This window comes from Perca fluviatilis, chromosome 6 (genome assembly GCF_010015445.1).
Source record: "Perca fluviatilis chromosome 6, GENO_Pfluv_1.0, whole genome shotgun sequence".
NCBI classification, from domain to species: Eukaryota; Metazoa; Chordata; class Actinopteri; order Perciformes; family Percidae; genus Perca; species Perca fluviatilis.
In genome coordinates this window covers 32,867,367-32,880,087 of record NC_053117.1, presented here as the reverse complement: position 1 = coordinate 32,880,087, position 12,721 = coordinate 32,867,367, and the positions used below count along the sequence as shown (strand labels likewise).

Sequence of the window (12,721 nt, the reverse complement as noted above, 5' to 3'; positions counted from 1 at the left end):
TTTAAGTGAAAAATCTTCAGTTCTACCTTGCAACAAATGCTGCACTTAAGCAAAATCTCTTCATTTCCAAGGATTATTGTGCTCTATGTTTTTTCTGTGTCCTGATTTACAGACAATTAGCTGGCACTATGTTGCACACAGATTAACTGCACCAAAGGAAGGCTAAGTTTTCTGTGAGTTCCTGATCATTGACATTAAGCACACTGACAACCGGAGAGTGTTAGAGATAAAGTGGAAACATTCTTTACCTCTACAACTATTTGATCAGGCAAATATAATAAAGCAAGGCTGTGTGCAGCTAGAAGGGGCCATTCATTCAATTTTTTTGTACACTGACTTTAAGTGGACTTTAAGTTGAATTATATCATGATTATATGTATTATGATGATATGAAACGTTAACATTTTACAAATTGCCAAGCAAATTGTAATTAAAGTCTTGAATAAAAAAAGAGTGATGGGTTTATTGTGATCAAAGGTGAAGATCAATTTGAGTATTTTTAACACATAAATAGACATACAGTATATGATTTCATGACATATTATAATGCCATTATTAGCGCTAGGTATTGTTTGAAATGTTTTACAATGCCAATATGATACCTGAATTTTGGGGTCGTTACTTTTTTATTTGATTTATCATGCAATGTATCGGGCGTCTTTCCTCCGCTGTCCACTCCAAACTGCGTAATTTAGGGGTGATATTTGATCAATCAAATGCATGAAATACAACATTTTAATTAAAATAAATATGTACGGTAAATTAACTAAGCGTGGACCTGTGCATATGGTATTAGCCATTTTCATGAACGTTCCGCTGTGGAGCCAATAAAGCATCCTGTTAGATGGAATACAAATTGTTAAAACTAGTAGTGTGGTAGGATACTCCACTCACCCTAGATGACTCTTCATCTTCTTCATCTTCTTCTTCTTCCACACCCAGCTCATCAGCTCTCTGCCTGAACAGAAAGTACTCGTTGGGCTGGGTCGGAGTGGGGCTGCCTTTGCTGTGCTCATCGGAGCAGCTGTTGACCGAGGAGCCTGCGGGACTTGGGGACGACTGGGACGACAGGTCGCAGGTGACCAACTTGTAGTAGTTCTGGGTGGCGACAACCAGGCGTGCCTGACTCTGCAGACAGGAAGCGAGGTCTCCGGACGATCCAGAATGTGGAGGGTGGTAGGAGTTGCAGTTGGCGTCGAGGTCAAGAGCCCCCTGGTGCTCCACGGCGCAGGAACAGGTGGAGGAGGTGGACAGGTGCGATTCACGGATGAGAGGGAAGGTGCCGCCCAGGCAGGGGGGTTGCTGCTGTGATAAGGGAGCTTCAGTTGGGGATGTGTGAAGGTCCAAATAGAAAGCCCCTCCAGTCGAGTCTCGCTTGTTTCCTGGTGGATCAGAAACAGACGAGGTGCGGGAGTGGTCGGTAGAGCTGTTGAGATTGGTGTGCCCAGAGACCTGCGGCTTCTCCGGAATACTGTTGTTCAACTTGTTGTAAATGGCGCTGAAGTTCACGAGCACGCCGTCCGAGCTGTTGCAAGAGGAGTCGCTGCCGTAGCCTTGCTGGCATTCTGAGAAAGGCTCTGTGAAGGCTTCAGGGAAGTGCTGAGGGTAGTTCTGGGAGAGTGCACAGCAGGAGCAGTGCTGCGTGGAGGAGCTGGAGGAGCTTCGCCCACACTTCATGGGATCATCCTTATCTTCTCCATCGTAATCGCCCCAGTCTTGCTCTCCACAATCCATGGACATGTTGGAGCCGCTGCTGCCGTGGCGCAGCTGGCTGTCCAGTCCCAGAATGTCCAGGTCCTCCAGGTGGGTGGAGAAATCCGAGGCTACTGCCCTTAGGGACTCCCTACTGCTTCCACCCACTGACCTGTGCAACATAAAGGGCTCAGAAGCAAAGCCAATGCCGTGTAAGTGGAAAGAAGTCATCCCGTCATCGTGGACAGAGTTAGTGTCACTGTGGAGGTGAAAAGAGGAGTCTTCAAAGTAACCACTGAGGTTATCACCATCCTCTTCTTCTTCATCCTCGTCTTCGGTATTCAGCAGGAATGGATTATGACGCAACGGATTCCTGTTCCTCGGTTTGGCTCTGGGTAAAGTGTGAGCCGTGATCAGCTGGTCCTCTGAATTGCTCGAGGTAAACGATGAATCGTCACTTGCGGTGCTGCCTCCTCTCCCGCCAACTTTTCTCTCTTTTCCCCCTTTGCGGGAGTCCCAGGAGCCACTGGAGGTCTGGATCAGGCTGCTGTAGAGCAGTGCCTCTCTCTGAAGAACATCTCTCTCGGGAAGGGAAGTGGTTCGACTCAAGCCCAGGTTCTCCGGTGGGATAAACGGGTTGCTCCTCTTCAACGAGACCCCGCAGTCACCCTTCCGCCCGCCAGACACCTGGCAGTGCACCAGGGGGATGTGATGCACGATCAGGGTCTCGCCTGACAGCTTAGGAGGGCTGTCCATGGTTCAGAAGGAGGAGGGGGGTGGGACTGGAGCGAAGGGAGGCCCTGTGTGGGTGAAGGGGGAAGGTAGATGTGTGATTTGTTGAGGGTTGGGTTCACTCTGTGTTTGCTGGGCCCAGCTCTGCAGGGCTGCCAGGGATTGGAAAGGAGAGGTCGGGGAAGTCAACACCGTGGTCAGAGTGGTACATCTGGAAAATACGAAGAGAGAGAGAGAGAGGAGAGACGTTATAGGAGTAGGCAAATACAGGCACCAAAGCACGCACACAGGTTCGAGGCTGCATGGTCTTATGAAATCATGTAGAGACAGTGTGGAAAATAGAGCGAGAGAATGATCAATAAGACAACATACAGTACAGGCCAAAAGTTTGGACACACCTTCTCATTCAATGGGTTTCTTTATTTTCATGACTATTTACATTGTAGATTCTCACTGAAGGCATCAAAACTATGAATGAACATATGGAATTATGTACTTAACAAAAAAGTGTGAAATAACTGAAAACATGTCTTATATTTTAGATTCTTCAAAGTAGCCACCCTTTGCTTTTTTTGATAGCGCTGCAAACCCTTGGTGTTCTCTCAATGAGCTTCATGAGGTAGTCACCTGAAATGGTTTTCACTTCACAGGTGTGCTTTGTCAGGGTTAATTAGTGGAATTATTTCCCTTATTAATAAAAACGCAAAGGGTGGCTACTTTGAAGCATCTAAAATATAAGACATGTTTTCAAGTACATCATTCCATATGTGTTCATTCATAGGCATTCATGATGCTTTCAGTGAGAATCTACAATGTAAATAGTCATAAAAAAATAAAAGGAAATGCACTGAATGAGAAAGTGTTTCCAAAATTTTGGCCTGTACTGTATGCTCACAAATATAATTTTCACGTTTTAACCTCAGTTGAGACAAATAAACCAAGACCAGGCCAAGACGTTTGTTTCTATTACATTCCTCATTGTGTTTTTAATGGCAAATGAGTCCCTTCTTGTCATCTCATTGATTACTTGTGTCAAAAGACATTAAAACACACAAGAAAAAATAAATAATGAAACAAGATATTATGTTTGAGAAAGGGGCTGGTGAAATTTTTCTCTTCATCCGGCTCCTTTTCCGATCATGGATATGTAATGTGATATAGCAAATAATTCATGGATCGATTATAATATTTGTCTGTTTCCAAATGTTAAGTGAAGTTCACCAAAATAAGATGATCTAAAATAGCTAAAGTAACAGTACAGAACTATATCATTCTAGTCTCATCTGTGCCCTGAGCAGGGTGAGTCAGCACCATGTGAAGTGGAAACAGTGAGATCCACATACACACACCAAGCAGCTGACTCTTAAACAGGGTTATGAACTCATCCCCATTCGCACATTATATCCGAAATAATACACACATACACAGGGCACAGCAACGGTTTCCCTCACAATCATCTGTTGCACCTTAAAACGAAAATAAAAATAACACAGATAACAATACACTGACTGCTGTTGAGGTGTAACATGTCGTGGTTTTAAATGTCAATATAAAAATGAGGTGTAGTACTTCGGTGCAATTGCAGCCATTAGGCCAGGAAAATAATAGCTTCTATCTCATGTTGGTGGTATTATTTAGTGCTTGTTTTTCTTACAGTTAAGACTACATTTTCCAAGATACTTTCTGCATTGTTAAAAGATGCAGATGTTGACTAATGACTATGTTAAAAGTCATTTTTTCCATCAGCCTTTCCCTCGCTCCCTTATCTAAAATTACACGGAACTCTTAAAGGTCTCATAGCATGAAAATTTCACTTTATGAGGTTTTTTAACATTGATATGAGTTCCCCCAGCCTGCCTATGGTGGCTGGAAATGGCAATAGCTGTAAACCGAGCCCTGGGTATCCTGCTCTGCCTTTGAGAAAATGAAAGCTCAGATGGGCCGATCTGGAATCTTGCTCCTTATGAGGTCAGAAGGAGGAAGGTTACCTCCCCTTTCTCTGTTTTGGCCGCCCAGAGAATTTGGCCCACCCATGAGAAAGAGAGAGACATCATGGCTTTCAAACAAGCAAAGTGGCAGTTGGTCAAGACCACACCCCCACCCTCCACCTTCCCCCCCTCTCTCCTCCTCAACAGCTACAGACACAGACATGGTACATCCTAAGGAAAGCTCATTTTGGGACTGGCTCTAGTGGCTGTAATACTGCACCAAGGCTGAATTTCGGGAAAGAGACTTCAGATACAGTATTAGGGGACCACTAAGGTCTATATAAAAGCATCCAAAGAGCACCATGTCATGGGACCTTTAAAGCTTTGTTTTGCAGGAGACAATTTTGGGTGTCACACAATGTTACATGCAGTATGAAATGCATTTTAACAGCTGGGACACACTGACAATCTTCTTCACCATGTGTTAATGGTGGTTTCTAAAATTAATGTGGAAATAAATATGTGTTGTCTGTGCTGTTTTTAGATGGATGGAGATCTCTGTTGCAAAGTTATTTCATACTTCTTTACTATGTCTTTTCTCCAGTAATGTATTATAAATTAGAATATGAGTTGGATTAGGAATAAATTAGCTCTCAAATCGGATTATGACCTGGACCAGACTAGTGCTAACTAAGATTTAGAGTAATCCCTCTATTATATCTGCTTAAAAGATAATCTCAGATACAGTAGGTCGATTAAAAGCAAATTTGAATTGAATTTTTGGAGGAGAGTTAAAAAAAGAAAGAAAAATCAACAGAAGGCAGGAGCCAAGCCAAAAAGTGACATTATAATAATGTACAAATACAGATTCACATGGATAATAATGTGTGAGTGCAAATGCTAATGAGACCTTTACAAGCACAATAACAAGGTGCACAGTGAGCACTGCTTCATCATTTGTATTGCTAAATAAAGAGAAGCTAAGGCTGCAGACTGCCGGCCTTTGTTAGCAGGGTGGGACAGGTTTGCTTAGGAGCAGGGTAATAACTGAGATGCCACTCTTGACAAATGACCTTTTTAAACTGGGGACTGGAATGGCTTTTGCTGTGAGGGAGGATTCAGCTTCACCTACACAGAGGTGGAGCTCAACTTTTTTATCTCACAGCTGCCCGCAACCCCCTGCTGCAGGCAGACATGTATGAACTCTCACAGATATTTACTTTTTTTAGTATTTTGGATTGATAAATTATAGAAACAAAACAGCTATTATTTTCATCTGTCATAATATAAAAGAACTTCTAATAAAATGTATATTTCATGCTTCACTGGAGCAGCTGCCTCGTTCAGTGGCACCTCACGATGTAGCTGTTGAGGACTGGGATAGCATTTTTAAATTCATATTCACCATGCAGATTTTACTTTCAGACATCCCTTGTCTTCTGCTGCTCAGGCACAGTATCACTCCTACACTTTGCATGAAAATCACCGCACGCATATCACTGATAAAACCAGAACGACTTTGGGGAATGACAACTATTTTAGGTGTCAAGAATATTATGATCTGAATCACAAATGATATTGCTAAACAGCTTTCCTTCTCTGACACACAGACCGTAGGAGTAATTAAAATATTGCTGAAACTACACATATTCACTTTGTTATAATCTGTAGCCTGGAAATGCTGTGTAAAACTGTGATTTAATCATGTAAAGCACTTTGTAACAGTTTTAAAAAGGTTCTGTACAAATAAAATTATTATTATTATTATTATTATTATTATTATTATTAATAATAATAATAATAATAATATTCTATGAGATTACTATAAACAGGTCCATTTTGTATTGATTATGTAGTAACAGCCAGAAAAAGCCTGATATTATACCATTACTGCTTTATTGAGCGGACATCACAGAGGGAGTAAGAGATCTTCTTGTTACATAACAACAAAGTACACGACTGCAATTAACAGCCGAAAGCCAGTAGTAGTAATATTTTCAGACATGTATTCCCTTAAATCACATCCCAAAAAAATCTGAAGTCTGATGGCTCCTGTCAGTGGAAAGTGACATTATTAAGATTAGCATAATGGTTCTGATGAAGAGTGCAGGCAATGTTAACACCAGAGACTAGAACAAGGGAGACTAAAATTGGTTTAAGGTATTAGCTGCACGGTCAGGCAGGCTCGGTTGTGTAATGCGAGTTCAGACTACACAGTTGGTGTTGGGAGGACATTAACATAGGCAGCTATCAGAACTGTCTGAGGTTTCTTTTGTCTCTTTGTTTCTTTGGCTTTATTCATTTTTTATTAACTGTTCTGGTGGATATCCTTGTAGAGAGAACGTAACGTTAGTACATGACTTCAATGAGTTTTGAAACATTAATACGGTAACTGACAACATTAAAACTTAAGGATTTTGGTTTTAATTAAAAGGATTTTAAAGTGAATATATGTGTGTTTTCCACAGTATTAAACAGGATTAAACAGTTGGCTCTATTATTTGGTGGCAGAGATCTTTGTAAGCAAGACTGCTGCAGACAAAATACGTAGGGACACACACACACACACACACACACACACACACACACACACACACACACACACACACACACACACACACACACACACACACACACACACACACACACACACACACACACACACACACACACACACACACACACACACACCAGTCCCATCTAATCTGCCATGGTTTTATGAAGAGGCAGCCCAAACAAGTCTGACTCTCCAAAGAGTTTCTGGGTCAGCAACACGAGCCACCGAGTTCAGCCACAAGGATTGTTAAATTGCACTTTAACACAATACTGTGTAGTATGGCCTCCATCATTTAATTTGTTTATGTACAGTGTGCCGAGGGATGCTTTCATGAATGTTACCGGGAAGACAAAATGATCAATACTAGATCTTCACGCCAGCATGTTACTTCACCATTTCTTGTATTTACTGACAGAGGAAAACTTGATTTCATCCCAAACAAATCCTCTTGGTAATGAAGGTGAGTTTAGTTAATTCAGTGCCGAGTGGGACTTCTACAAAAGCTCTGACTGCACATCAGACATTCACTTTAAACTGATATGAGCGGGAAGTCCCTCAACTTATCTAAATTCAGAGATGCAATGCAAAAGGCACCTTGCTTTTTCTTCAATATATTATCATAAGGGAAAAAATATTTTTAAAGATATGTATAGGCAGGTATGTGAATATATGTTTTGTGCTCTATTTTTGAGGCGTATACATACCTGTACATACTGTCTTTAAAATAAAATAAAGATTTTAGATTCTGATTTTTTACTTTACTTAAACTCTTCCAACACAATGGAGTCTTCTCCTGTTACCTTGGTACCAAAAGTCCTCACATCACTATCACTGCAGTACGAATCATTCTGAGATACCGGAAAAGCCAAGTAAGGCCTAGTTTTATAGACTGGCTGAAGTTAATGACGGACACAGCCTCATTTGAAGATCTTATTGCAAGCCTGAATGATCGTAGGGGTAAATTCTACCAGGTCTGGTCTCATTTCCTGCATTTTATTCAATTTGAACTGACTAGTGCCCCATAATTAATATTATTATCAAGCCTAATTCGATCTCAGCCAACACCCCCATATTATTTTTATTTTTCTTCCTATTTTATCGATTATCTAGGGGTGTGTGTTTTAATTGTGAATTTGTGTTGCCCAGATTGCTGTATAGTGTTTGTTTAGTGCTGTTACATGTTGTTAAATGTGGTGTGTTTCTCACATGGAAAAACAATAAAAACTTGAATTACAAAAGTCCTCACATTACACTGTTCTCAGTAACTGGGTTGGACTACAATAATCTAAAGACCTTAGTTGGCAAACAAAAACAATTTTGATAAAACTCTTCTTTTTGGGCCTGTTTTTAAGAAAATCATTTTCAGATAGCAGTTTAAACATTTGGCAGATCACTGTGTTAAAGAGGGAATCAAATTGTGTCTCCGCCATTTCATTTTATGATCAGCACGGTGCTTTTTTTTTTTTTGCTCTAGTTAGGAACCAAGTTGTATTATATTGTAAGGCATTCCTAAAAAACAAGTAACAGTAAATTTGAGCAAAAACATGATCTCAGAAATGTGTCACTTTCCTACAGGAAACATTATCCTGATACATGATGTAATTCATTAATCACAGCTGCTGTGGTGTGATGCTGGCCTCAATGCTGTCCCTTACAAGAGGACAGATGCATATGGGCTACCAGACTGTTCAAGTATTCAAGACACACACAGAAACTGAAACAGAGAAACTTGTGAATGGGACCATTGAATAGACTCGGCCATTATGCTCACTTGTTTTGAACACCACAGCCAGAGGAACCATTCATCTTCCAAGGACACAACTCAATAAGTGGGCTTTTTCATGCTAAACATCATGCATCATGCTTGTAGGAATTTATCAAAAATATCTGAACATAAGACAAAATACGACTTGCACTTGACACCACATCTCATCCATGCCGCCACGACAAATTCCTCTACATAAAGAGAAATACCAACAGGGTTTTCTGTCCATGTCAATACTCTTAATAACGAGGAATTCATTAAACGTTCTTGTAAGAGTCAATTAGCTTTGATTTTTCTCCACTAACACGTCCTTAATGAGTTATTTTGGAAATCCCCAGATGGGCGATATGGAGAAAATCAAATATCACAATATCTTTGACCAAATACCTCAATATCGATATTGTGGCGATATTGTAGGGTTGACAATTGGTGCTTTCACAAAATATGCACACAATGAGATTTTTGATAAATAATCATTAGTTATGTTGATATAACAACTATGTGGGTAAAGGCAAATAATGGAACAGCTAGAACAGTCTGGTGTGTTCAGAAAAGTACATCACTCTACTGTAATGCAGCCTTTAAAAACAGGAAAAGACAACACTTGTGTCGTATCAGCCTCATATATCGATATATTGCCCAGCCCTAATACACACACACACACACACACACACACACACACACACACACACACACACACACACACACACACACACACACACACACACACACACACACACACACACACACACACACACACACACACACACACACACACACACACACACACACACACACACACAAAAAGGAAAGCAAAGCTGTAACAAAGGACATCCTCCTGCTTATATCATCAGGGCTGCACTTCCAGGAATAAGCCTGAGCCTGGGAGGGAGGAGGGTATCCGAGTGGAGGCACACCCTAGCCGGGGAGAGACAGACGACACAGCCGAGGAGATGGAAATTACGACGATGGATAAATCACACTCACAGTGGGTCTTGTGACTATTTGTATAATACAATAGGAAAGAAGACAACCCTTTTGTGTAGAAGCCACAATAATTAATACATTCCAAAATACACTAGGAGCAGTAAGTCAATTTTTATTGCCCTGTAGCAGGAAATTAATGCAATTTATCTGTGCAGGGTGGATAAGGTTGTTGACTAAACAAATGTTTGTCCTGAGATTTCTACCATCATAACTCACACTCACAAACTCATATTCTCTTACCATCATTCCCCTTTAATCCGAAATGAAGCACAAACATTTCGACTAATCAAATCGTACCAATATTTTACATAATGATACAGTATAACCCGTCTATTTGACGTGTCTGTTAGATCTTATCTTGATTGCTCCCTCATCCTAATTCAGTGAGTGAACAGTCAGGTTTAATGTGACCGTTTGTGCCACTATAGTAGGTCATACATTACCAAATGTATTATACATTCTTAAAAAGTGTACAATGTCCATATGATGGAGATAACCCTGAAGTAAAAAGAGTAAAATGAAAAATTAACAAAAATCATCCTTGCATCCTCATTTCCTGTCTCTTAAAAGCAAAAAAAAACTAAGCTGAAAACCTTGGCGCTGCTATGGATGCAGCACAACATTTTAACGAGCGAGATCAACTTTCTAATATCTTTAAAATACAGTGCAGATGTGACCTGACAAGCCCATTTTTAGGTCAAAAGGCTTCTTGGCATCCAGGTTAAACCTAAGCTAAAATTTGGCTGAAAAGTGGATGTTTTCTGTTATCTGTTAGGACCTTTTTCATCATGAAATACATTTGAAATGCTGTTAAAACAGCTACTGTAAGCTAAACACGTCTAAAACTGGAAGGGCAATTGACGCACAGACCTCCACCAAGGCCAACGAGTTAACGAATGAAGTGAAAAAGAATTTGTGTATCGTCCAAAATGTAATGGGCATCTGGTGAACTGGCAGGTTAAACAACACCAGCCAAAGGTCACAGACATTTGACTGTCTGTTGGATTTAGTTACCTATCCTAAACAAACAGCACCGTCACTGTGAACTCCTTTTTCATGCATCCTCTGTTCAGAAAGTCTCTTTTTCTCTCTCGTCTCCTGCACCAGTGGTACTGTCTGTAGCTGTCTGGTTGTTGAGTTACAGGCTCAGTGTGTGTGTTGTGTGTGTGTGTGTGTGTGTGTGTGTGTGTGTGTGTGTGTGTGTGTGTGTGTGTGTGTGTGTGTGTGCTGCTGCTAACCGAATGAAAAGAGCTTTTGTTTGTTGCACACATTCAGCATCTCACAGCAGTGACAAATGAAGCCTGGCAAGTCGAGTAGGAGAGCTAAAAAGGAGGAACGCTGAAACTGGTTGAACAACCTTGAAGGTTTCTTGGGACCTTAAGGCTTGTCTCATTACTGCCTACAGCTCAACCAATTACAATGGGTTAAGCAGGTATTCTTTATCTAACAAGGAAGACACAGTATGTCAAAAAATCTAGACAGATACGTAGAGGAGAAAAATAGGAAACAACCTGGAAATGACCCAATGTCACGGTACACTGAGCCATGTATTCAGGGTGCAAATTTCCCACCAACAGCCACGTTTGTCAAACTAGACATCACTGCAGGTTGAAAATACACATTTTAAAGATATTGCTCTATTAAGAAATCCAACCTCTTATAACTCTTTATTAGCATATTTCTAGCACATTACATTTGTTCTTACTGTAATAGAAGTGGAAAACAACACAATATTGTTTTTGTGTGATGCTATAGATAGATAACAAAACTAGGGGTTTAAGTCCTATAGAGGAAAAACGTTCATGGATGAAAAATAATGAACAGAACTTAGCTATGTTTGGATTGAGGATGGCACTGGAGGAAAAGGTCATGATGTTTAAGTAAATCAAGAGGGCTTGCCCTTTCTTTGGCAGCCATTTTAGCACATCTCAGACCCTCTCCTCCACTTGTCAGGCTCAGGTCAACATTGTCAGACTTAAGGTTAAGATTTCATCAGTCTATCAGTCAGCCTCTGCTATACTTCGGCTCAGCTGTGCTTTATGCTGAATGGCAACATGCGGATGTTAACATGCATATTAGCATATCAGCATGTTATGTTTGCATTCATCTTAAAGTGCAGCTCATTTTTAGAGGTATTTTATTCACAAACTAAGTCTTGGACAAAGCTTTACAGTAAAGGAGAGTCACAGGATCACCAAAGTCATTATGATGAATTGTCTGGGGACCATGAATGTCTGAACCAAATTGCATGACAATCCATCACTCAGGGCTCTCATGAGTTATTTCACTCTGGACTGAACTACAGACAGACCAATATTGGCACCCTTAAAGCTGTGCTGCTAGCATGCCTAAAAAGAGATTAGTAGCATTAGAAGTGTTTTATATGGCTCGCTATTAGGGGTGCATGATATATCGACTCAATATCGTTGTCGCGATATCACGTCGTGCAATATTATATCAAAAGTGTCGCGATAAGTATGCAATATTTTGTGGAGCGATGCGTCCCGTCCGTTGACTGTGTGGCTTAGTTTTGTTCGATTTAGAGCACGTTTGAAACGCTATAATGATCATCATTTCATTGGCCAGTTACTGTGCCACTTGCACGGTTAAGTACACGTCACCACACGGCTCCACTACGTGACAAACCCTATGGAGCGTACCACGTGTGTGCATATTTCGACAGCGTGACAGTGTAAGTGAAGAAATTGATAGAGACAACAAAACAATTAAGAAAAAAGAAAGAAAAGTTGTGTCCTGTTCATTTTATTTATTTTATACTATACAACCAGTAAAACATGTCCTGTTCTGTAGACATGGTCCTTATTTATTTATTCATGTTGTACCAGTCCAATGTGACTGTCAGTTGAAATAAAGCTTGTGTTGTAAAAAAAAAAAAAAAAAAGAATTGTTTAATTTGTTATGAATCTATTTTGATGCGTTTTCCGTAACTTTTGGATTTTTACATATGTTTAAAAATATCGAAATTAATATCTCTATCGCAATATTCATAATCGATATCACAATATCACATTTTGTCACCCTACTCTCTATACTACTTCT

At 40.4% G+C, this 12,721-nt stretch overlaps 1 protein-coding gene across 7 annotated transcripts in view; it reads right to left on the bottom strand.

Annotated features, from left to right (window-relative positions):
• The window catches only part of rusc2 (RUN and SH3 domain containing 2), a 46,834-nt gene that overhangs the window by 21,460 nt on the left and 12,653 nt on the right, over window positions 1-12,721 (bottom strand). For all 7 annotated transcript variants that reach the window (XM_039803477.1, XM_039803479.1, XM_039803480.1 and 4 more), the window contains one exon: window positions 895-2,635. In XM_039803477.1, the coding sequence (XP_039659411.1) occupies window positions 895-2,448 (1,554 nt within the window). In that variant the 5' untranslated portion in view covers window positions 2,449-2,635. The remainder of the gene's footprint in view (window positions 1-894; window positions 2,636-12,721) is intronic.